This window comes from Panthera leo, chromosome A1 (genome assembly GCF_018350215.1).
Source record: "Panthera leo isolate Ple1 chromosome A1, P.leo_Ple1_pat1.1, whole genome shotgun sequence".
NCBI classification, from domain to species: domain Eukaryota; kingdom Metazoa; phylum Chordata; class Mammalia; order Carnivora; family Felidae; genus Panthera; species Panthera leo.
In genome coordinates this window covers 5,356,183-5,382,996 of record NC_056679.1, presented here as the reverse complement: position 1 = coordinate 5,382,996, position 26,814 = coordinate 5,356,183, and the positions used below count along the sequence as shown (strand labels likewise).

General features: G+C 45.3%; 1 protein-coding gene across 13 annotated transcripts in view; it reads right to left on the bottom strand.

Moving 5' to 3' along the window:
* LOC122217186 (phospholipid-transporting ATPase IB) overlaps positions 1-26,814 on the bottom strand; it is a 609,544-nt gene that overhangs the window by 302,543 nt on the left and 280,187 nt on the right. For all 13 annotated transcript variants that reach the window (XM_042934232.1, XM_042934582.1, XM_042934301.1 and 10 more), the window contains one exon: positions 7,528-7,700. In XM_042934232.1, coding sequence (XP_042790166.1) covers positions 7,528-7,700 — 173 coding nt within the window. The remainder of the gene's footprint in view (positions 1-7,527; positions 7,701-26,814) is intronic.

The following is a 26,814-nucleotide window of genomic DNA, read 5'->3' as shown; positions in this document are numbered from 1 at the left end:
TTCTGAATGTTCTCAAGAGGCCAAAGACCCGCCCCATCCCAGGTCTGTGCCCACAAAATTTATCTCCGTTTTGACAAAACTCAAGAACGTCGGAGGAAAAGGAAAAATGACAGAACGTGAAAGACGGTAGTTCCAAGGACACAGGGAGGAAAGAACAGAGAACAGAGAACTCCTTCTTGAACATGTAAAAAGTGGTTTACACATTTCCTACGTGACTTCTTGGAGAAAGACAAATCCTACCAGACTTTATGCTAAATAGGTTCACACAAATTCTTCAGGTGGAACATGTTCAAAGCAAAAACTTCATATAAAACTCGAGTCCTGACAGTAATCAACACATGACCATAAATTAGCTGCCAGAGCTGACTACATGATTTAAGAGCACGGGCCCTGGTACTGTTCGTATCCAGGATAAACTGACAATGCCTCCCTTACTATTTTAGGTGAAGTCATGGGCGAGACACTAATTTTTCTGAGGCCTTTATTTCTTCTTTATGAAAACAAAGACAATATTTACCAAGGATCAACAAATGAAGAGAGTGCAATTTTTGATTCAATACAATAATTTACTTATATGGTTCAGGTTGTTTTTTTTTTTTCTTTCTTTTTTGAGAGAAAGAGAGGGAGAGAGAGAAAATCCCAAGCAGGCTCCCTGTTGTTAGCACGGAGCCCGATGCGGGGTTCAAACTCACGAACCGTGAGACCAGAACCTGAACCGAAACCAAGAGTCGGATGCTCAGCCAACTGAGCCACCCAGGCGCCCCTCTATGGTTTCGTTTCTTACAGGTCCCTCAAATACAGAACAGTGCCTGTTATGTTACCAAAAGGCTCTGGTAGCTGTGAGGTGCGTGGTACCATCACCTGGGACAGAAAACTCCGAAAACTAGTGGGGAAGCCCAGAAGAAAGGAGGAGACACATAGACCAGGGATTGTGACCAATTCAGCCTACACATTTTGAATTTAAGGTATGCCAAGGTCAGTGTGAAAAAGTCTCAGACACGGGGGTGCTGAAGAAAGGGGTTATGCTGGACATGCTGACAGACTGGGGAAGTCCTCTCCTCTCAACCCCAAATACTCACTAGAATCAAATTTGGGGACGGGTGGCTTGTATAATCCCTAGAGTTCTGATTTCATTGTTCTGGGTAGAGCCTGGGAAGCAGTCTTGTCTTTTTTTTTTTTTTTCTTTCTTCTTCTTTTCCACAAAGATTTAATTCAAACAAAGGGCACTTTCATTCAAACTTTTGTTTTGTTCATTCAACATACATTTCATTTAAATGGATGAATTCTTTTATTCATTTTTTTTTTTAATGTTTTATTTATCTTTGAGAGAGACAGAGAGAGAGATTACTAGCAGGGGAGGGGCAGAGAGAGAGAGGGAGACACAGAATCCGAAGCAGGCTCTAGGATCTGGGCTATCAGCACAGAGCCCAATGTAGGGCTCGAACTCGTGAACCACAAGGTCATGACCTGAGCCAAAGTCAGCCGATTAACCGACTGAGCCACCCAGGTTCCCCTTCATTTGTTACTGTTTTTTTAAGAGAAAGTTCACATAACATAAAACTAGCCATTTTAAAATGTAACAGTTCAGGGGCGCCTGAGTGGCTCAGTTGGTTAAGTGCCTGACTTCGGCTCAGGTCATGATCTCATGGTTCACGAGTTCGAGCCCCACGTTGGGCTCTGTGCTGACAGCTCGGAGCCTGGAGCCTGCTTCGGATTCTGTGTCTCCCTCTCTCTCTGTCCCTCCCCTGCTTGCACTCTGTCTCTGTCTCTCTCTCTCAAAAATCAATAAACGTTAAAAATAAAATAAAACTAAAAAAATGTTAACAGTTCAGTGGCATTTAGTATATTCACAACCTTGTGCAACCATCTAGTTCCAAAACGTTTTCATCACCCCAGAAGGAAATCCTGTACCCATTCAACAATCACTTTATGTTCCTTCTCCCGTAGTCCCTGGAAGCGACTAATCTGCCTTCGTCTGTATGAATTTACCTATTCTGAATATTTCATATGAATGGAAACATATAATGTGATCTCTTGTAACAGCTTCTTTCACTAGGTATGTGTTTGAGGCTCATCCATGTTGTACCATGTGTATCCACGCTTTTCCCTTTTTATGTCCAAATAATATTCCACTGTATGGATATACCACCCTTTGTTGATCCATTCATCCATCAGGGGACATTTGGGTTGTTTCTACCTTTTGGCTGTTGTGAATAGCGCTGCTGTGAACATCAACATACAAGTATCTGCTTGATTACCCGTTCTTGATTCTTTGGGTTATACGCCTAGCAGTGGAATTGCTGGGTCAGAGGATAATCCTGTATTTAAATTTTTGAGGACAAAAATTGTTTAAGTTCTCTAGATGGTTCAGGATAAAGCTGGTGTCGTGACTCACGAACGGAGAGGATGAATGGGGCCCTGAAAATAAATGGAACGCACCAGGGGGAAGATGTGGCGGGGGGGTGGTATGACGAGGCCAAGGCAAAACCTTGGAAACAGGACACTTCAAAGGCTGCTGAAAAGATCCCATAAGGAAGACATGTAGGAAAAAGAGGAGTCACAGAAACATATGAGAATCCAGCGGGGGGAGCCACTGACTTCAGCTGCTGAGGAGGAATCAAGAAAGAAATTGAGAATCTTTGCATATGGCAAGATACAGGTCACTGGAGTCGGGGACCTGCTAGTTTCTCTGAGGCCCTGCTTACAAGGAGTCGGGGCCCACATAAGATGTAAAGTAGAAGATACGTGAGTCCTGCCATATACTCTTATTTACTCTTTGCTCTTAACAGGCACAGACCATGTCACTATTCTCCCGGACACACGATGCACGTATCAAGCCTCCGACAAAAATGTGATTAGACCAACCAGTTTTTACCTCGATAGATAATGTGGCAGGGTCCCTGGCAGATACAACAGTAAACCTCAGGAGATTTCTGACCTGTACCTGTTTTGCTGACCATGTAATGACCTTTCTAGGATTTTTAACTACATGGAAAATATTTTGGGTATAATAAGGTATAATTAGCTAAATGTGTGTGAGTCTAGTGTCCGCAAAATAGGTAACAAATTCTTACATTATTTCCTGTTTTCTGCCTAAAATATTGTTTTCGCTTAAAGGTGTTATCAGTTTTTATACAACACCCACCAGTCTCGGAATCAACGTTGACAGGACACGGGGCTTCACGAGCTCACTGAGGTTATTTTCCGAAAGCAATTATTTTCTTCTATTATTAGAGAAAGGGGGAACTTTTACAGTGATTACATTTTAAAGATGAAAAGTGAGAATTAAGGTCAACCTTATGTTTGAAGTCACGTTAAATTTAATTTACGGTTAAATTCTCAACGAATAGTAAGCAACATCTGAAGTACACGAGTGCTTTTTTTTTTTAAAGTAGGTGTTGATGTTCTTAAAATCTTGAGTGTGAAACCAGCCAAGAAATGTTTCCTAGAGTAGCAAAAGTGATACGCTCTCCTTTTTTCAATTAGTGTTTCTATTTTGTAGACAGTAACAGTATTTAATTTGAAATTTCCTCTTTCTGTGCCAATTCCAGTTGGAACTCCTTCCTGTGAAGTCTTTGAGTGCACAGCTTTATGTGATACACAAAGCCCTCTGAAAGCAGCCAAAGAAAGAAGGGGGAGAAGATGTTTTTCTTTAGTATCAAGCACCTGGCAAGGAAGCGGCGTGTTCCTGTAAAGCCTTGAAGGCATTCCTGCTCTCCCCGGAGAATCCAAACGGACTCGTTTTGATTTCCCTTTGAAAAACCATGAAGTGAGAGCACGTTTGCTTTGATTTAGTTTACCAGACTTGCCCATGTTGTTTCTTGTTGCTTGATTCTGCTCACCGACAAGTCAGGGTGATGGCCCCTTGACCCACTCGCGGTTGGCAAGGGAGAGGGACGTCCTCACCATGACTTCTGGCTCCGGGTGGAACTAGAGGAACAACCCCCTAGTGCTGTGGGCCTCGCAGAAACCAGGTACCTAAGTCGGCAGCTTTACAGCACAGACACAAAGGGGAAATTATGAGAAAAGAGCGTTTCACCACTACTCCTTCTCCACTTCTTGCCATTTGCCACGTCCCTGAGCTAACGTGCCCAAATGGAACCCAGGGAAGAAAGCACAGTATCAGCTGCTTCAAAAAGACAGGATAGAGGGGGCTCCTGGGTGGCCCAGTCCGTTGGGCGTCAGACTCTGGCTCAGGTCATGATCTCGCGGTTTGTGAGCTCAAGCCCCACGTCGGGTTAGCTGCTGTCAGCCAAAAGCCCGCTTCCGATCCTCTGTTCCCCCTCTCTCTACCCTCCCTGCCCCCCCAGTGCTTGTTCTCTCTCAAAAACCAATTAAAAAAAAAAAAAAAAAGACAGGATAGAGGCACCTGGGTCGCTCAGTGAGTTAAGCCTCTGACTTTTGCTTTCAGCTCCGGTCACGATCTCACACTTGTAAGATCAAGCCTGCATCCGGTGCCCCGCTGGCTGTGGAGCCCGCTCGGGATTCTCTCTTGCCCTTGTCCTCCGCCCCTCCCCCGCTTGCTCACACCCACGCACCTACAGGTGTGCTCTCTCTCAAAAAAAAGATTAAATAAGTAAAACAGGACACCAAAACACAGGATGAAAGAATAAACAGATAAGGTGGACTTCATCAAAATTGAAATCTTTTGTGCTGCCAACAATACCTTCAAGAAAATGAAAAGACAACCAACAGAACAGGAGAAAATATTTGTAAATCCTATTTCTGATAAGACAGTCGTATATATACGGTGAACATAAAGAACTCTTGCAACTCAACAAGAAGACAAATAATCCAACTTAAAAATGGACTCGAACAGACATTGGCATGGCCGTTACACACATGCAAGGATGCTCAACAGGATTCATTTTTAATATTTCAATTGATTTAGTATTTCAATTTTTCTCTTTTATCTATGTTTTATAATTAAGTACTATTAGCCATCAGGGAAATGCAAATCAAAACTATGAGATACCACTTTATACCCACTGGGTGAAACAGTGAAAAAGACACATAACAAGTAGATGGATATGGCCAAGCTGGCACAGTCACAGATTGCTGGTGAGAATGTAAAAGGGTGTAGCCACTTTGGAAACCGGCCTGATGGTTCTTCCAGAGATCAGACATAGACATACGAGCTGACACAGCATTTCTGCTCCTTGAGAAACGAAAACAGATGTCCATACGAAACGTATACGTGAATCTCCGTTGCAGCATTCCTCATAGTGGTCAAAAAGTATAAACAATCCAAGGGTAATCAAGACGGATGACTAACAGTGGTATATCTATACAACGGAACGTTATTCAGCTACGAAAAGGAACGACGTACTGATACATTCTGCAACACGGAGGAACCTTGAAAACATTACGTTAAGTGCAAGAAGCCAGAAGCAGACCCCATCTCATATCCTTGTATTCATACGAAATGTCCCAGATAGGCAAATCTGTATAGACAAGAAAGCAGATTCGTGGTTGTTTAGCACTGAGCGAGGCTGGGGGAGGGTGGGGGAGGGTGGAGGAGGATGGGCATTGACTAACAGGAGAAAAGAGGGTTAAAAATAGTCTGAAATTGGTTGTGGTCATGGTTACAACACGTCGTGAGCAGCCTCAAAGACACTGAACTATATACTTTAAAGGTGAATTGTATCTCAAGAAAATTGTTTAACAGAGAGAGAGAGAGAGAGAGAGAGAGAGAGAGAGAGAGAGAGAGAGAGAAAGGGAGACCGTTATAAAACTCGGAAGCCTGGCCTTTCACGTCCAGATGCTTAGTCATCCCTCACTATTCTGGGTCCCTCTTACCGTGCCAAGCTTCCGGACGTAGAGGTAACACACAGCTCCTGTTCACTGTTGTAAACACTTTTGAATCTGTTCCTCACCCTGGGGTCCTTGAACATCCTACAACCACAGCACAACAGCTACATTCCTCTCCACCGCGGAGGCCCCACCGGCCGCCACCCCGGCTCTCCTTGGCCTTTGATGACGTGTTCCAAATTACGAAAAGGGTTCAAGAGAGAAGGAGAAAATGATAGAGAACCGTCAGCATCCGAAGACGGTTCAGGGTTCTGAGTATGTGTACTCACGGGAAAATGGCGGCAACAGATTTTTTGGTCTCCAAGAAGAATCCCAAGACTCACTAGAGTGGGGAGCAAGGTTGGAGAGGCAAGGGAGAGACTTTCCTGTAGCTGTCCCCCAGAGTTGCCGGCCATCCCAAACAGGCAGTGTTACGAGAGGTCTGGGTAGAGAGGTGTGGCAGATGATGTCACTAGGGCCTTTTAGTCAGGCAGAAACAGCACTGTCACTGTGACAGCCATTATTCTGAACGGACGACGCTTGAACCCACAAGAGGCCTTCTTGAAGCATCAATGCGGTGAGGAATTTAAAAGCATCCTGATAACTGATTTCTGAGAAAATACCCAAGGAAACAACGTATAAAAAACGTGTAACCCTAAAATAGAAGAGCAAGCACGGATCAGATTATTAATCCAAGGATCTGGACGGTGCACTGAACCATGTACCAGGCACTGCCCAAGGACAGTAGTTTCGGAGATGGAAAGCTCTCCTCTCAGCTCTCAAGTCGTCTGCTGCACAACCAAGGTGGTGCCGCTCATCTTTCTAGTATTTTCTTTATAATCCTGACCCTCAAATCTCTATTAGCATTGGACCTTGCATGGCCAGTAGCCCGCAGAAGGTAGCAACGCCCACCCTCAGAAACCTTCCCAGATTTCCTGAAAAAACAACCAAGTCCCTCACCTGAATGCTAATACAGCACTGTGTGTCAACTGACTGGAATTCACATGAAAGCTTAAAAGACAACAACAAAGTCATCTGGCTGGGTCCAAACACAAAAGCTGGTATAGCGTGGCCCCCACCAAACCTCCTTACTGAATAGAAATACCTACTGTATGTCAGAAAAGAGGCATCCAAATTCCTCGAGTCTTCGAGATTGAGCCCAGACATCCAGAACCAAAGAACCAAGTAGCTAGGGCCTTGCCACACCTGCTCAGGGCAGACTTATTCCAGTTACTCTCCCAGGGCGAGTAAGACTGGAGGCCCCAGCTCTTCTCTTATGTTTTCAGGAGACAACAAACAAAACTGTAAAAACCACTAACTGCCTTACCTGAAATCTGTGAATGGATGGTTAAATTAGTATTTTTATTTTGCTTGTTTTTTTTTAATCTGTTTAAAGTTTTTATTTATTTTGAGAGAGAGAGAGAACGAGTACAAGCAGGGGAGGGGCAGAGAGAGAGAGAGAGAGAGAGAGAGAGAATGAATCCCAAGTAGGCTCCACACCATCAACACAGAGCCCAACTCGGGCCCTAACTCACAAACTGTGAGGTCATGACCTGAGTAGAAATCCAGGGTTGGATGCTTAACGGGCTGAGCCACCCAGGCACCTCTATTTCGCTTGTTTTCCTTTTTAAATGAAACTTTACCCTTAGAATTTCCATGCATTGTTTTGTTTTTTAATAAAAGCACAGGTTACAGCCCCATTGGAACGCGAACCCCGCACAGTCTGCGTCTGCTTACCTGCAGCATATGACCGCCTTACACGAAAGCGCCAAATCCAGGAAGCTTCTCCTGACTTCAAAGGACAGTGCGTACTTCAGGGTGTGGCCATCGATGATGAGGGCCACGTCGTTCTCCTTGCCCAACAGATTCCCAAGGTCGGTGCAATGCTGCGTAATGGCTGCCCTTGTTGCCTGAAACGAGAGTTGGGGGGCGGGGGGCATGTGTTTAGTATTTCAAATTTTAGGTGCTTAATACGTCAAAAACAGAGTGCCATACCCATTCTAATGTAACGCATACAGAGTCCGATGTGGCGCGTGTCTGGAATTCGCTGGAATGCCTGCTAGGTCTGTCGTATGGATGAACGTATCCCCTTTAATGATATTTACATTTGACATTTAAAATAACCTACTCTAGTTACAGTCCAGGCCGAGCTACGGCATCCAAATTCTTCTCCGTTGGAATTTTAATTGCTAAGGTTCTGAGGACAGTTTTTCTCCCCACTCCTTTATACTCCATATGGAGTTTTCTCAGTGCCTCTAGAACAGGAGACTCCATACAAACAAACGGGTGGTGGTGTTTTTTTTTTTTTTTTTATTATTTCCAAAAGATAAAGGTGCTAAAACTTAAATGGCAAACATTTCTCAGTTTGCACAAGATAATCTTTAAAGCCTCCAAAAAGTATTAGGGGATATAAAATTAATACAAAAGATTAATTTCTCTTCTCTGCTGAGATCTTCAGATTAAACCATTTCTCCCCATGGGTCGTCACAAGAAGAAACAAACTGATCATGTTTTTCACGTTCCAGAAAATATTTAATCAAATTAAACACTTTAAAATAATATGTTTTAAGATATTAGTACCAGCCTAAATAAGCACCTTGGTGTGATGTCTCTTATCAGATAGAACTAAAGCATAGAATCATTCTTTGGATTAAAAAAAAAAAAGTATGTCTGACTTCCCGGTGAATTTATGACTACGAGTAGGATATCTGCTTCAAACAGAAGAATAAAATCTCTGGCTCACAAAAATATACGGTTTAAATGAATCGGGGAAACACAAAAGTCTGCTGAAATTATCGTCTGGACGACTGTCCTTTGGCTATTAAGCTACATTTACATATAATTGATCCACACGATAACATAAATTACCGTCTTCAAGAAACATGTCAAATGGACAGGAATCTTTCCACCGCTGGTTAAACCGAGCATCAGCTACTACCACAAAGTGGAAAACAGGTTCTACTGTCTTACGGCTCAGTTTTCATTCTCAGTAAGAGACTTCCAACAACACTTATCGGAAAGATGTATTTGAGGCATAATTGTGGCCTAGGGCCCCGTTCTGGAGTCAGATGGCCCAGGGACTGGTCCCAGCTCTCCACTTATTACCTCTGTGACCCTGGGCGGGTTACTTAACCTCTTTAAACAACGATTCTCAAGTGTAAAACGGGGCTAAGAATACTTACCTCACAGCACTTTTGTTATAAACAAATGAGCTAATCAGGGCAACCTGCTTAACACTGAGCTTGGCAGATAATAAGCACTCAATGAAGCCCATTCTTCCTCTGGTTACTACCCTACATCTAGGAAAATACACAGTTGGGCTACTTTGGGCAGTGAATAAATGCCATTGCTGCTGACAATGCCTTCCTTGTCAGCGTAGTGACATAGGCATAATGGATAGAACAGTGCCCGAAGAATAAAAGTTGACTTTCAGTAAAATAAAGGAAACTTTACACATTTTTTAACTCTCGATTAGTTGCATAATTCTGAATCTCAGATAAAACGTCTACGTTTACCTCATCTGTGCCAACAGCCTGCCCTTTAGAATCTGGGTGGAAAGAAGAAAATCCCACCCACTCAGAGAAATCCCGGTGTGGCAGCCTGGGTGTGTGCACCTGGAAACTCAGACAAGTCTGGGCAATTCTGGAGAGGGTGCTGGCCAGAGGTCGATGCAGGGGGCACAGAAAAACCTCCTGGAAAATATCTTACTGAAAGGGACGAGGCAAGATGTACGGAACTGGTCCTCGGACAACGTGCCAATACTGTCGTGGAGGCACCGTCTAGCCCAGCGAAACTTACCCTCGCTGCCACCCCACCCCCTGGACTTATGGAGGAAAAGGTTGAAGAATTCAAATCCCTGAGATGAGGAGACCCCTGCCTGTGGCTGTGTTTTAAGGGGGCACAGTACAAATGGAGATACGCAGCAGCGGTAAGATCATGGAGGGTACTTTCTCCACTTAGGGTTATTTCTGTCCTGCTCATAAAGACAGACTGGAGCCTTCTTCCTCAGCCTAAGGGTTGGCCCGCGAGCGTGAGAGGCTCTGGGGCATGAGCAGGGAGGGTGCCAAGCACTGGGAATGGGAATGGCAGAAATATGGTTAATGAGGAAACCATGCTCCTCAGACACAGACAGTCCTCCCCTTGCCCCCACAATCAGTCAAGCAGTTATAGGGAAGGACCCGAAAGGGAGCTGGAGTTTCAACAGTGGCAGGCAGGGACACAGAGTCGCACACATGGCCCCTCTTCCTGAGAGCCTCGTCTGCCACAGCCCACAGTGGCCTGGGAAACATGGATGACACTGAGTTGACAGGTTTCCAAGTCGTACCGGGAGAAGTGCTGTGGACTCACTGTGTGTATCTCCCCAAAACTCATATGTTGAAACTCTAATCCCCAGTGTGATGGTTATTTGGAGGTGGGGACTTTGGGAGGTAACTAGGTCAAGAGGGGGAGGCACTCCCAATGAGATCAGTGCCCTTACTAGAAGGGACGAGGGAGTCTCTTCCTTCTCTCCCTTTCTCTCTCTCTCTACCCCGCCCACTCTCCCCCCTCCAGCCACGGGAGGACACAGCTGAAGACAGCTGCTCCACAAACCCGGAGAAGAGTCCTTGGATCCAATGTCCTTGGAGCCAATGGATCTGCCGGCACCTTGATCTTAGACTTCCCAGCCTTCAGAACCATGAGGAATAGATTTCTGTTGGTTAAGCCACCCAGTTTTGGGGCCAACGGACCAAGCTAAGACAAAAGATGACCCCTTGAGCCCACCGGTGATGCAGCACTACTCTTGGCATAATGGATTTGGATACGAAAAGACGTGGCCTGTGACCAAGGCAACACACAGACTGAGCACACGACAACTGCCATCATGTTTACTGCCCGGAATGAGCCTCCTAACATAGTAGCCGTAGGACAGATCTGTGCTTAGTACCGAACGTGGAAGAGAAGGCTGCTAATACGGGGGCGCAGGGAGAGGGGAGGCAGGACAAGGCCTCTTGGAGCAGGAGATGCCCGTGGAAGTGAATGATGACCCCTTGGCCGAGTTGAGCTGCAAACCGTAGAAACGTAGCAGTCACGTTTTCCCTTTGCAGAGACTGCAGCAAACATGACTGTTACTATGTGGGCCATTTGGCCTTCCTGGTACATTTTCCTTTCCCTTTTTTCCAAGTTTTTATGTAAATTCCAGTTAGTCAACGTACGGTATAATATTAGTTTCAGGTGTAGAACCCAATGATTCATCATTTACGTACAACACCCAGGGCTCATCACAACTGCCCTCCTTAATACCCATCGCCCATGTAGCCCATCCCCCTGCCCCTCCCCTCCAGTAACCCTCAGTTTGTTCTCTATAATTAAGAGGCTGTCTTCTGGTTGATCCTTCTTATTCCTTTTGCCTGCCACGCTCTCTACTCCTAACCGCCGCTCCTATCCAAACCGTCCTGTTCTCTCACTTCATCTACACGGAATCGCACCTTTGCCTTTGAGATTGAAAACCTTCCCTCCCACTAAAACCTCTCCTAACTCCCCATCCTCCCAACTCCACCCTTGACTTGTCTCCAGCCTCCACTTCAGTTCCTTCCAATGCCCACTCAGCAATAATCTTTGATCAAACCCAGACTGGTTGGGTTCATTGCACATGTGTGGCAGAATATAGGTCCCTTCTGTGCAGTTCTCAAGCAAGCCAATCGAAGGTATTACTATCACAAACAGTTCCTTATTCTCAAATGGACTATGATTCAAAAGTCTATTTGTAAGTCGGTTATTGGGCACTTAGAATCTATTTTCCCAAAGGAACGATGTTACAAATTGTGGTTGGATCCCAGGGCCCGTTAATGCCTATTTAGCCTAGTCGCTAAACTTTATACTGCAGTCTCTTATTTTAATAAAAAACCAATTACTGAAAGTTACAATGGACTTAGCTGTTATGAGGGGCACGGGGAGTTGGGACTAGAAGTTTCATTCCCAGAAAGATACAGAACATTCCAAAACCCTTCGCTAGAATTTGCCTTTTAGGCATTAATATTAAACAATCTATTTCCAGGGTTTCATACACGTTCTACAATTTTATTTTCCTTTGCAATTAAAAACACACACGGTTTATAGCCAAAAGCAAGCGAGGGCAACTACAGACCGTTCCTGTAGGTGCAGCAAACACTCACCGCTCCCTTGGTTGAGCTGTACTGGGAGCCCTGCATCTCTTATCAGTAAGCTCTACGCTGGCCTTTCCATTTTCAGTTTTGTTTTTTTTTTTTTTTAATTATATAAACAGCATAGACAGTGCTACCCTTGATCTCAGGAAATGGTTGTCTGCTCACAGATCGCAGGTTCATCTGAAGTACAGCTGAAGTTCAATCTGAATTTATGCACAGGTGGGATCTGAAAGGTGGCTCTCCGGTTCATCACTCCGGGTTTAATCAACCCGGAAAGATGAAGATTTCTAGAATCTGGATGCATTTCTACCGATTTGCAGATAGCAGGAATCTCTCCTCAAAATGAAACCGTTCCAGCAACACTGAAAAATGTCGAGGTAGGCAACCCTCTCCCTCCGTGAGCTTGGCAAGTGTCGAGAGGAATTTCTTAGACGCTGAGGTAGCAGCAGCTGCCTCAGACCCCACTTTGATGTTCTGCAAATTCCAACGGGCTCAGAGCTGACCATGCTGAAAGCCAGGATGGTTCAAGTTTCACGAGCAGCAATTCGGCCAAATCATACTACGCCTTTGAGAACAAACTCCCTTCTCCTGGATTAACCTCAGGCTAATGAGGATCTAATGGTGATGCTCATCCTCTAGACCATGGGTTCAAAAGGGTTTTGTTGTTTTTCCATTCCAGCCGCCTGTTTTTCTTGTCTCTTGCCCACTGTCATATGTCACTTCTCTCGCCACTGCATTCTACCACTCTTCCACCCATTTCCGCTGCCCAGACTGTCAGAACAGCCACAGCAGCATTCTTCTTATTCTTGCCACTGCCTTTATTTTACTATCACTTTCACTTCCAATATAATCACACCTGTTTCCTGACAGCATTGACACGCACAATACTTTGGCATTTATAAATCCTAATGGATATGAAAGTTTGTAACACTTAAAAGACAAAGCACAAACCCGGCAAACCCATGACAGGCAAATAAAGAAAGTCAAGGCTGGGAAGACAAGATAGTTACTCATGGCCCCTACTGGCAGCTGTTGATGCCTGGAGAGCTGATACCTTTCTGCTCTGGATGTTGCTTTGTTCTAATCTAACGAGGTTCATTAAAAAGTAAGAGGAATCTCTGTTAAGTGTGTAATGTTTCAAGGATTTCCTAGAATGCTAATAATTTCAAGGAGGATAGGATGCTATTTCACAGGCACTGAGCAAACCTTCTTAAGAGATAATTTGGCCTCTTGCCTCCATGTACCCAAGTACCTGTCTGGTACCCTCAAGTCACCTCTTATTGTCACCCCCATCAAGCATTTCTCTACACTGGCCATCTCCACCTCCCACAAAATGTTCTATTGCTGACAAAAAAAATTTTTTTTTATCTTCTGAGAGTAAACCAACTCAATTTACTGAATTCACAGCAACAGACAAGCCTCTACAGAGGTTTTGTTTTGGTTAATCGACTTCATTGAGCTATAATTAATATAAGGTTGAGCCATTTTAAATGCACAATTCAAGGAGTTTCGGCAAAGGTACGCAGTCATGTGACTCTGTCCATAACCAACACATAGAACATTTCCATTACCCTAAAAACGTTCCGTCCTGCCGTTCTGCAGGCAATCCCACCCCCACCCCACCCCCAACCCATTCCCTAGCAATCCTCAATCCACTCTGTCACTATAGTTTTGCCTTTTTGCGGACGCCATATAAATAGAATCAGAGTTCACAGTGTCTTCTGTCTGGCCTATTCATCTAGCCTAAGGCTCTGCGATCTGTCCGGTGTTTCTGCACTCATCAATTCCTTTCTGTTTCTGAGTCGTGTTCCACTGTATGAATATGCCCCATTTTGTTTAATTCACTCACCCGTTATTACACATCTGGGTTGCTTCCGGTTTTAGGAGATCATGAATAATGCTAGTGTAAGTATTTGAGTCTTTGTGTGGACACGTACTCCTACTTCTCCTGGGTAGACACCTAAGATTGGAACCACTCTGTCATAGCACCTACACAGACACACAGGGCAAGTGTTCATCTAACTTTAATTTTTTTTTTTTTTAACATTTATTCATTTTTGAGAGACAGAGCATGAGCAGAGAAGGGGTAGAGAGAGAGACACACAGAATCTGAAGCAGGCTCCAGGCTCTGAGCCATCAGCACAGAGCCCGATGCGGGGCTTGAACTCACGAACTGCGAGATATGACTTGAGCTGAAGTCGGACACTCAACTGACTGAGCCACCCAGGCGCCCCAAGTGTTCATCTAACTTTAAAGAGACCGGGAGGGGCTGTTTCCGACTTAAAAAGACACGGCTGAGGCACTTCGCCTTCTTCCCAGGCCCATGTGCACGCCCTGGCTGCTCTCCGCAATCCTTGTCCACACGGGCACCATCAGTCTTTTCGATTTCAGCCCTTCTCGTGGGCGTGCAGTGTCAGATTTAGTGGTTTTCATTTGCATTTCCCTAATGACTAATGGTGTTGACTATTTCCTAATGCTTAATGAATTAAACGAATTCTGTCTGGGGGGATTTTAAGACACACAAGTAAGCAAAGTGGAATAATTCAGGGAGTACACAGGGGCCGTTCTTGTGCAGGCTGCTAAGCCCCAAGAACCCCTCCTCTTCAGGAGAGCTGGGATATCCTGCTTTTCAAATTTCTTCTTTTCACATCTCTCGTCTCTAGAAGACCCACGTTTTCGTGGAAAGGCATCCCAGACAGCGTGAGAAGGGGGACACAGGAGGTGGGGAATATGGCAGAAAACTGGCAGCAGCTGTAAATGAACAAGTAGCATTTATTTAAAGGGGGGGGGGACCATTTACTGTCCACTTATTTTTAGCCTTCAGGGCCTAGAAAATGTCTGAAGACTACAATCACTGCTATTTATTGAAAGACCATTTGACTAACAGTTGTGGCTGAGCTCAAATCATTCAGGTTAAAGAATTCCCTGAAAACATGCACTTTCATTATCACAAAGGATATTAAATAGCAAACCTAGCAGGCTTACTTTATTCAAAAAGCTGTATTTTGATTTTAGTACCGGGAATCGTCTTACATGCTAAACAAATATATTCTTGAATGGCTATATATGAGGAGATCTCAAAAATAATTTATATGCTCTAAAAAGCATCGCTATTTGAATATGGACTGAGAATCTTTTTTTTTTTTTCAATTTGTTAAAATGGGGAATTCTTCTTCAAGTAGATAACCCTTTTCCTCTAAGAAAACGATTTCAAAGTGTGACCCTCCCGCAAGAAGAATGCAAAATCAGCATTTGTCAGTGATCATGCAGCTGTGTATAAAATGACCCTCCATAATTCCATGAATGATTGCTCGTCACACATTTGTCCAGACTGGATCTCTGGGAGTCACCGTAGACTTCAGAGACGCAATGAATCACTGCCACGGTTAATATCACCCTAACTAGGAATAATTTTACTATGAACACAAACACTTTAACTTAATTAATTTTCTGACCTTTGGGGATTTACATTTTTAACCTTCGGCGTATTCGTAGCCACCACCTATTTAGCGATCTCTAAAATCTGCTCGACACTTGGAGTTATTTTAAAATGCCCAGACCAAACACAATGGTGATCACGTTTATAAATTTAAAAAGAAACTACTGCAGAAAATCATCCCCAGACAATTAAAATTTGCAAAGTAGTTGAAATGAACCGCGTGATTAATTATGTCACATAAACTTTAGCAAAGGAAGACAGAGTGCCATCTTACACGGACCGATAAAGTACCAACAGCAAACCAAAGATCCACATTGGGCTCAAGTGACGAATGCTGGTATCTGCTAAGTCATCATAGAAAGCATAGCATAAGTAGCGCAAAGTCATTTCAATTTCTGAGCTACTCCCTTGCTTTACGATAAAACCAATTTTTTATATAACTTATTGTCAGACTGGTTTCCATACAACACCCAGTGCTCCTGCCGACAAGCGCCCCCCTCACTGCCCATCACCCACTTTCCCCTCTCCCCCAACCCCCATCAACCCTCAGTTTGTTCTCGGTACCCAAGAGTCTCTTACGGTTTGCCCAATTCCTTAAAACCATATGCTCGCTTTTTGAATAACCCTTACAGGTGCCGTGTAGGAAAATGAACATAATAATCTTAACTAGTTAATTTCCTGCCCTTAAGGACTCAAAGTTTTAACTTTAGTATTTCAATAGTACAGCCACGACACTTACTACTCCTAAAATCTTCTTAACTCTCAGAGGAATTACAATGTGCCCAGGCTGTGTGTGACTCATGCAAACAGCACATGACAGTATATTAAGAAAAAAAAAAAAATCCCAAATCCACATGTGGCAGCTGTGGTCTGTGTGAGGTAGTGAACAGGGAATCATGAAGGCTCTAGCCACGCGAAGAAACTGTGACCTTTGGCTCACCACTAGGACCTACGGGAGCAAAAAGACGACACACAAATTGCTGAGACTGGCCCACCACCCACAGCTCCCCGGCTGTGGCTGAGCCACCTCAGACAAGTTCTGGAAAGCACCTACCAGTGGGACCTCTCCGATTTTCCTTGAATCAGTAGGAGTCGGGGGGAGAGAGAGAGTTATGTGAGAGGAAAGAACAGCTGTATACAAATCCCCTGCTATGTTAGGAAAATATTTCGTGTTTATGTGGAACAATGGTAGCACATTTAAAACTGGGAATAAAATCAGTGGTGTATTTTATTACACATGGATTTTTAAAACAAAACCAAATAAGTAAGCAAAAATGTGTAGAATAAGTCCCATTTCCACTGGAGATCACCACACTGATGACTGGGCAAGGAGGAACTCTCAGCACATACGCCTGGCCAGAAGGCTTCCCCAGTTGTGCAGAATCCATTAACGAACTGGGGGGGGGGGGGCAGGGGGCAGGCCGGGAGTCAGGCTGGAACACCCCTCACCATTCTCTTGTCTACACAGACTGACAAGGATTCAAGGTCACGGAGACAGAAGTTTACATTGAAATATAGAACAAAAAAAGAAAAACCTTTAATGAATCTTTAGCCATTAAGAGCTTATTATGTGCACAGGTTTGTAGGGGTGGAGAGGCCCAGAGCAAAGGAAGGAGAAACATCGACAATGGCACACGACAGCCAAAGACCACTGTGGGCAGCGGGTACCGACGCAGGCCTGTAAGGCTGGGGAACCACGGGCACAGCTGGGAAGGTGCCGGGAGGGTGGCGAGGCTGGGAGGACAGAAGGAAGCATTTGTACACCAAATGCAAAGCAACGGCTTCTACATATAAAAATACCACACTCAGATGTTCACCCACTGACAGCAGAGATGACGGAGTGGGACAGGAAGCGGACCAGCAAGGAGCCTTCAGATGATGAGAGTCTAACCTCTGACTGGGGTCACAGAGACAAAACCAGGAAACGCATTTCACGAGAAGGATGCGTGGTGTCTGGTGAATGGTCAGAGGGCAAGAGAGGAGATGGGGAGGGTAGCCAGGGTCTGTCTGGCCTGCTAAAAGAGGCCAGTGGCTGGGAAACGGATGTGGGAGGACGCGGGGAGGGGTCTGTGACTGGGGGACAGCAGATACTTCGACTTTGCGTACAGACAGGTGGCTCTTTGGCTCAAGAGCAACCTACCGTTCCCTGTAAGTACTGGTCTGAACGCCTGGGGGGGACGGGGGGTGGGGGGTGGAGTAGGGAGCCTCTCTGGCCCTGGACTACCCCGCACTGCTCTCTGGGGACACCGCTATCAGAAGTCCCTCCGAAGTCTGCGGAGCTCAGAGCGAACTTCCGGCAGCCACCGCTTGTCCTTTGTGGATCATGTAACCACTCAATCAATGCCGGCCGAAGACTGGAAAAAGAAACCGTTTGGGCAGTTTCCTTACCACTCCCTCTGGGTGAAGAAAGCAAACAAACAAATCACTCAGCATACAGCAGGTGCTGAGAAAACGCTTGCCACCCCTTCTGGGGGGAATATTTGCTGCTTCCTGAACTCCTGACCCTGGCCAGAACAATCGCTCACTGTCTGGTGTGAATCATCTCTTCTCTGCTCCTGCTGTCCCTTCTGCACACCACTGCACTCGTCTGGTGACAAGGGCCTTCTATTCATAGTTTGTTAAGGCACTTGAGACATTAGCTTGGCAGACCACTCACACGTGAAGTGGCCGTGGGACGCCAAATGTGAGGACGCAGCCACGCACGGAACTGCAAAAGCTCTCTTCGAGGCGCTTATGCGTTCGTGAGGAAACAGGTATGAAGCAAATAGATACCTCACACCTGCCGTGAGTTTTACGTGCCACGAACGAAGTCCGGCGGGGCTCAAGAAGCAGGAGTCCATCGGAAGCCGGACAAGGGCGTCGGCCAAGGAGACCGAGACTGGCTTACGGGCAGAAGTACAGCAGTTTATGCCCAACTGGAGAAAAGGTCCTGACAATTGATTCGAGCGGCCAGGAAACATAACCAACACGGTGAGTTTAGGTTAAGTATTCATCCCACATTTGGCAAAAAAAATTTTTTATCCAAAATTTAAAAGCCACGAGAGCTTTGACAGCCGGTGTCTCTTGAAAAATTACAGTCTCTGGGAGGCCTAGACCCGTGGTTCCTGCGAAGCAACATCCAACCATCCCCGACAAATGCTCGCCGGCCACGGTGCCACCCGGTCCCTACTGTCGCCCCAACACTGGGAGGCCAAGTATCACTGGTCAGTGGGCATGTGCTGTGGTTGCTCTGACCCACTTCTCCATTGAAAGTGGGAACGAAAATCACTAGGGCGGGCCAGAGCTTGCTGGTGATGGGGTCGGGGTGGGGGGGGGGGGTGGGGAGACAGAGAGCTACGTTAGCACTCCCACCATGCCCCTGGCCCTGCCGGCCGGGGCCCCACGCTCCCAGCTCGATGAGCACCGTGTTCTTTGGTTTCTAACTGGACACAAGTCGAGGTCCCACCGGGGCTCTGCCCACATTCTCGTTATAGCTGTCGTGGGCCGTTGCCAATCCAGGCACGGTTCCAGATTCTTTATTCTACCTAGTTGATGAAGGTTCAGCCCCTAAAATTAAACTAGTAAAACTGAGAGAACATGCAAATTCCCAGATTGAAAACCCAAAAGCTGTCCAGAGGAATGAGGATTTCCTGAAGCTCCTGAAATTGCTTTCAGTAGAGATTTCACCTTTAACACGTGCGTGCGCGCGCACACACACACACATTTTCCAGATGGCTAGAATTTCTATAGGGAAAAATGAAGTGTCAGCTGTAGTACTGAAATTTTTGCATAAGATGGCATATTGGATGGAAGGAATAACTCTGAATGTGTCTATAAGAACTTTTTTTTTTAATTTTTTTTTTTTAACGTTTATTTATTTTTGAGACAGAGAGAGACAGAGCATGAACGGGGGAGGGTCAGAGAGAGGGAGACACAGAATCTGAAACAGGCTCCAGGCTCTGAGCTGTCAGCACAGAGCCCGACGCGGGGCTCGAACTCACGGACCGCGAGATCATGACCCGAGCCGAAATCGGCCGCTTAAACGACTGGGCCACCCAGGCGCCCCTATAAGAACTTCTTTCTTCATGTACACATTTTTGGGCTCCTAAGCCTTAGTACTAAATGCTTGAGACAAGAGATGAAAAGTTATTCTGAGAAGAAAATAAATAATACACACACACACACACACACACATATACACACACACACACATATACACACACATACACAATATACATGATATCCTAGAAAAAACATAAAATATATAAAATATTTATTATAAAATACCAAATACCATGTGTATATATGGGTATGTGTAGACATATAATACATACATATATGCGTGTGTGTATAATATAAAACAGAAACCACTTTTGTGAGCCTTAAGAAATTAAACTCAATTCAACAAACGCTATGCTGTTACATGCAGGTGATATTCAAAGTCGTGGGGACAAAAAGAGAACTCCCTTGCCTTCCACCAGGTGCACATGAATGAGAACACAGGCTAAGGGCTAATATAGGGGACTGTGAAGAAAAGAATAATAACATCCATGACAGAGACATAGACTCTAACAGGGGAGGGGCAAGGGCAGGAGAAAACTACCAAAAGGCAAATTTAACACTGGAACGCTTAGCAGAGATTAGGAATGGACAGAAGGGCACTCCTTTGAAAACAACGCTGCAGAAAGACTGCGGCCTGACAACTGTCCTCACCTGTCCGTGTATGTAAGAAGAACACCTAGAAATGCCCCTGAAACCTGGGCTTGGGACAAAGGGGATATCCCGCATTAAGAAAGCTGAATTTCTGAATCCTATAAGAAAAATGATTCAAGGCTCAGTTCAAGGACATTTTCTACGTGTATCTTTGGGGATCTCAGCTGGTCTTACGTCCTTAAATATGACAGACTCACAAGTTTATATCTCCAGGTAGAACTTCTCCGCCAAATTCCAGACCCGAATATCCAACAACGTCACTTGGCATCTCCACTTGGTTGTCTTATAAGGAACTGCAAACATCATGTCCACACTGGGCTCCTTACTCCCTCCTTCAACCTTCCAGGTACTCAAGCCAAAAACATTGGGCTTCTTCTTATTCCTTTATTGCACACCCTAAATAATCAATCCATCAGTCAACAATGTGACCTATGTCTTTGAAATACATATAGAACCTGACCACCTCTCACCAAGGCCCTGCTAAAGCCACCTTCCCTCTCCTACACCATCATAGCAAACTCCTAAATTGCCTCCCGGCTTTGGCCCTTTCCCCACCCCCACCCTGTTCTCTTTTCTCAACATAACACAGTCCTGGTAACAAGAAAGGCAGATCCTGTCATTCGGTTCAGTCTTCAGAAGCTTCTCAAGAGCCAGGGCCTCACCCTGCCCCGTGGGGCCCAACCCCCCCGAACTGTGGCTCTGACCACGGCACCCACTGACATCTTGGTGTTCCTCAAATACGCCCTCCTGCTCCCTTCCAGCTCTCTCCCAGCTTTCCAATGGCTCGTCCCCTCTCCCCGATGAGATCCTTCTCGGTGACTCTACTTAAAAGCACACTCCCCTGTGCACACCCATTTCCCTCTCCCGATTTATGCCCCTCAGGGCACTGATTTATCCGAATCTTTCTTGAGCGAAAGGCCACGGGGAGCCGAGGGACCAGTTCGGACACCATGCCAACACCCACACCTACAGCAAGCCCTGGACTGAGGAAGTGAAAGAAGATTTTTCAGAGGTAAAACGTGCAGGGTTTGGTAACAATGTGAGGGCAGTGCGTGGGGATGGTAATACGGGCAACAGCCTGACAACCTTCATGGAGATGGAAAAGGACAGAGGGATGAGGGAAGGGGGAGAGAGAGGAAGGGCACATAGGAGTTCAATTTCGGAGCATGTCAATTAAATGTGTCACATTAATACATGCATTAATAGATCTTTCTTAGATACACTTCAAAGCCTAATCAACTCCTCCGAGGCAATTGTTAAAGGTTGAAGTTACTCCTAAATCACATAAGCTCAAAGACTCACAAGGGCTCAAATTCACTGGGTCCAGAGGCTCCGGGTAACACCCTATCCTCCAGAACAACAAAAAACCCAAGTACAAACACCAGAAAAATGTGGGAAATGATGGCTTGCAGAAGACCGGAGTGTCCCTAGTGCTTGAAAGTATGTAAAGAATAGAAAAGAAGTGGCCCTGTTCTCCAGACTTACATTTAATAGGTTCTAAATCCAGCACAGATTTGACCTTTGCTTTAAATAGATTTTCTTGGAGAGAAGGGAAGAAAACATTGATTCATCTGAGACTCCTGAACGACCTACTGTTCACATTACTTGAAATAAAGTCTGCTTTAAATCAGAATTCTTGGGACACAGAAATAAATATACCAAGAGGTTTCTAATTCTATGCTTTCGCCAGCTGATTATTTTCATTCACAACAGTGGACGAACTCGATATGGTCTTTCCAGAAGAAGGCCCATGGCCACAGAGAGAGCACACAGAGGAATCAATCAGATCAATGCCATCCGGGCTCAGACTTGAGCTTGTCTTGCGATCAACACTTTCAATAGAACAAATATGAGAAGCATGTGAAATGGAGAGGACTTCTGGGGGGTTTTCAAAGCCCGTGCTAATTTAGCAACGTCTGAGGAGTAAGGGAAACCTAGAAGCAAAAATGTTTCCAGGGAGATCGAAAAAGGTTAAGCCAGAATCATTCAATACCAGGATTGTTCACTCAGGAAACAGGAAACATACAAGCTTTCCCACTCTGCTAAACTCAGTCATTAAGATCAGTGCCACAGATTTAAGGGCTAATTAGGTAGTTAATATATAATCCTTGCCCTAAACCTTCTTAGTCTATTCTTTAGCAATTTTGAGTGTTTCACTGCTCTTATTAAACCATTGTCAGAAGACATCTGGAGAGACAAAATACAAATATACATTGAACAGACGTACGCCTTACTATCTGTTTGCTTCTGTTTGAGAAAGAATTTGAAAATATGCGTTGGGTACCATGTAGGTAAATGATCTCAGGGCACCAGACAGGTAATAAAGGTACAGCTCGGACATGAAGGCGGGGCGGGGTCAGTGGCCGACTGGGGTATGTCCTGTACCACCTGCCATTATTCACAACGCCATCCAAACAGAACACTACTGCAATCCGCATTCGGCTCACCGACCATCGGTTTGACACAAAAATCAAGCATGATCAGGGACTCACAATTAAAAAAAAAAAAAAAGGAAATGATGATTCATCCAGCATTTTCCCAAAACGGCGAATACCTTTTTTCCTACACAAGCTAGTTTGTTTCTTTTTTTTTTTATTGTAAAGTTTTTATTTTAATTCCCGTAGAGTTAACACAAAGTATTATGTTAGTTTCAGGTATGTGATAGAGGGATTCAACAATTCTGTATATACCACTCAGTGCTCACGAGCGTACTCTTTTTCTGAGCAACCAACACAAAATGCTTTCGCCGACACCACCGTCTGTAATCGCACGTTACCCTCTTCCTGCTAATAGGAAAGCAATGGCTTCTGGGCAATTCAACGGAGACAAGGACTCATCCCTACCATCACTTCCGAGCTCTGATGACAAAAATAAAATACAGATCTGCAGCCCGAACACACACACATATACTGACACACGCCCACGAAAGTACACACTAAATCCAGTAGAAGCGTATTACTCTCCTACCGAGTCAAGCATTTTGAGGATCTTATGTGTACAGAAGACTTAACCAGCAACGGGGCCAACTGCAGCCCGTAGACACAGGCCTGGTGTAGAGACAGAGTGCAAATTGCTCACCTCCGCTCTCAACCAAGAGCCTCACCTTGGACGCTGCGGCGGCCACAAGCTTCGTGCCTAAGGGCAATATGTTCAGAGAGGGCCTGCCTCCTGATCTTTCCCTTGTCTACTTCCTCCTCCACACGTTACTAAAATAACCTCAGATGGTGCTATTAGCAGGTCATTTTTCTGTTTGTGGCCTTTTGCTCTCAATTTACGTCCTATCGAATGCAGTATTTGGAGATCGACTTAATGTTTACTCTTCTTGTTTTTTATAATTTAAAGTATTAGAGCTTCCAACCTTTTACAGGAAATGACCCAGAATCTTTCCTTAAGAATTTCTCCTTGGGGGGGGGGGGGGGAGGGGAGGGGCGCCTGGGGGGCTCAGTGGGTTGAGCGTCCGACTTCGGCTCAGGTCATGATCTCGCGATTTGTGAGTTCGAGCCCCGCATCGGGCTCTGGGCTGATGCCACAGCACATGGCCACAGAGCTGAGAGCTCCCTCCCTGTCTGTCCCTCCCCTGCTCACGCTCTGTCTCTGTCTCTCAATAATAAAGAAACGTTAAAAAAAAATTTTTTTTTAAAGAATTTCTCCTTTAAATCCAAGGCAAGACTATTAGGTATAAAAGAAAGTCATAAATACATGTGAAACCAGCCAGAAGGACCTGGCCTGCCCTCAGCTCCGGGCCCCGGGAGAGGGCTATGTCACGTTCCTTACGTAACTTACCCATCCACTGTGGGGAGGCGGCTTTCACGTTGCTGTAAACCAATACACAAATGTGAATCCTCAAAGCAGGCCCCGCACTGTAAGAACTTTCGGGAAAGACATCCTGCAGCTGAGAACCAGGTTCAATATTCCTCAGGGTGTAACTCAATCGGTCAGCCTGCACAGACTCACCAAACGACCGCCTCCCGAAGAAAGCCAGCGGAGGAGGGCACCGGAGGGCGCGGGCCGAATCCCCAGCAGCCTGCCCCGTGGAGAGAAAATAACCCGCAATAAAGAAGGTGGGGAAAATTACTCTCGTATGAGTTTTAAGAGTTTTCATGACAGATGAAGGGAACTGAGGCCAATTAAAGCAGCAATACAACTAAGAAAAACAACCGCCAGGCCGCTCCAGTCACTCAGTCTGGAAGGTGATAGGGTCCCGGAGCCAGACTCTGGGAAAGGATTTTGTTCCCGATTTCCACCTCCCCAAACCATAAGGTGTTTGGAGAGGCGTGTGGAAGAAGGATCCAGTTGACAAGAGGAACCCACCAGAAAGGTCGGGAAGACAGACTTTGGAAGTGGAGTCAGGCTGATACCGACTCTTGTCTAAGTCTTCTAGCATCTTCGGCAAAGCTCCATGGCACTTCTTACCAATACAGTCTAAATTAGAAGGAATGGCCGTCATTTTTTTTTTTTTTTTAATTTTTGCTTTCCTTCGGCTGTAGTTACACGCGTAGAAACTGATATACGGTACTTCTGCTTCATTTTGACATGTTTTTCTTCTATGCATTTGCCAAAGACCAGAGTGTTCTTTTGGGCCTGGGTTCTAGCCAAACACAGTCACTTGGTAAAGACTCATTCTTCTATCAGAAGGTGAACAAGATCACACCCCAAGCACTCAGTCCAAAGTCGTCCTCTCTTCCCATCTGTTTTAAAAGGTACACAAGGATGGAACCACTGAGGTTTCTTTTTTCCCGACCTCTTAGATCACTGTTTTCATGCATCTTCAGCAAATAAATCGTTCTGAGGTGTTCTCAAAGACTAGTTTGCTTTGTTTTGATAAGGGGGAGGAGGGAAGGAAAAAGCAAAAAATTGAACACTTGTATCTAAGCAGGAGAAGGAAACAAACCTGTCCTTCCCACTAGGAGCCAAGTGCCATTCCTGTAACAACACTGGAAACTGCACGAAGGGCTCCCTGCAGGCTGACTTCCCTAGAAGTGGACTGAATGACAGGGACCACTGCCCCGAACCCCACGGCGGTCAGGACTGGAAGAATACACACAGGTCACGCTGTTACCCAAAATTATGTACCTGTCAATCTGCGAAAATCAGGAGCGTGGAAATACCAAGGTCAACACCAAGTGAGGGGTGCACAAACATTTCATTTTGCAACCAATAGGAGAAAAATCTAAAACATTAGCACTCATCCCAAGTTCATTTCCAATGCGGGAGCTCTAGGGGAACACACTAAACACCTTCATTTTCCCCCATACCCAAACTGGCTGCAGGCTTGGGAGACAAAGCAAGGAACCCACAGGGTCTTATGCCGGTCTTATGCCACTCCTCTGCCCTCAATATTGGTAAGCTGGGCACAGCTTTTCTTTTTTAATTTTTCCCCCAGCTTCCCAATCTTCAAAGACTCTTTTTCTCTGGAAAGCAGTCTAGATTTCCCAGTTTTCATGGATGCCCTTGCAAAAGGAACCGGTCACTTCAATACCAACTGCTTCCCTCTCTTCAGAAATATGTACCAGGGCATACCACTCGTGTTTTCTGCAATGAGAATTTAGGCAGGGAGTGGTTGGCACACTGAACTCATTCAACCTGAAGACATCGGTCCTATTTAAGATGCACAGAGCCCCTATTACAATACCTGCAAAAGAAACCAAACATCCATACCAACTGCAACCTAAACCCAAATGGCCAGGAACTAACAGACCTAGTTGGAGATATATAAAACCGGGAATGTAGAAGTCACCTTCCTGATGATGGTGAAGCCCCTTGCTTTACTTTCAAAGGAACTGAGGTATGGAGAGCTCGTGATTATGTGGCCACTTAGCTATGGGTATGGAGGCTACAGGACACTCCCCTTATCTGAGACTTTTAGTGCTCGACACGGTTTTCTTCCCTCCATCCCTCTCCACTGTTCTCCAAACCTTGAGCATGGTAACCATATCTCATACCACCTTGGTCTCCATGACCTTCATTTTCACTTCCTCTTAGCCACTGCCAGTCTCTCAGGGCTGCCCTAACTGACCAAGAATGAGGTGGCTGAAAACAACAACAAAATTTTCTCCCACTTCTCAGGGCTAGAAGTCTGAAAGCAAAGGTGTCGGCAGGGCCATGTTCTCCCTGAAACCTGTAGGGGAGAATACTTCCCAGGCCCTAGTGCCTTCCTACTTTCTGGTGACTTGCCAGCAATTTGGGGCTTGCAGCTTCAGGGACTTCTGTCTCTGCCACTGCTCCCCCTCTTATGTACATGCGTGTCACTTCTTCTCATAAGGACACAAGTCAGTGCACAGGGCCTCCTCGACTCCAGCATGACCTCATCTTAACTAATCCTATCTGCAGTGTACCTGTATACAAACAAGGTCATGTTCTAAGGCCCTGGGGATTAAGACTTCAACATGTCTTTTGGGGTGGACACAATTCAACCCATTAAAAACCACACAATTAGCATAGTCATACCCAAGAACCTACAACATGAAATTTCCCTTTCCTTCCCTCTCAATTTCTTCCACCCCCGTCAACACTGCCTGCTTTGTTTTCAAAATGTCTTTTGTTCCATAAACCACCGAGGACTCACCCTCAGGTCTTTCTTGGCTTGACCTACCACTCCAACTACCCTGGATTTCAGGGATACTGATGCTGTCCTAATCCCCTTCACCTTCTGCTATTTTTATGTCTTCCTAATCCACAATCTACAACCTGTATTCTCAACTCACATTCTCAATCTGCAGAGCGTTAGGGAAGAAAGACACTAGTAATATC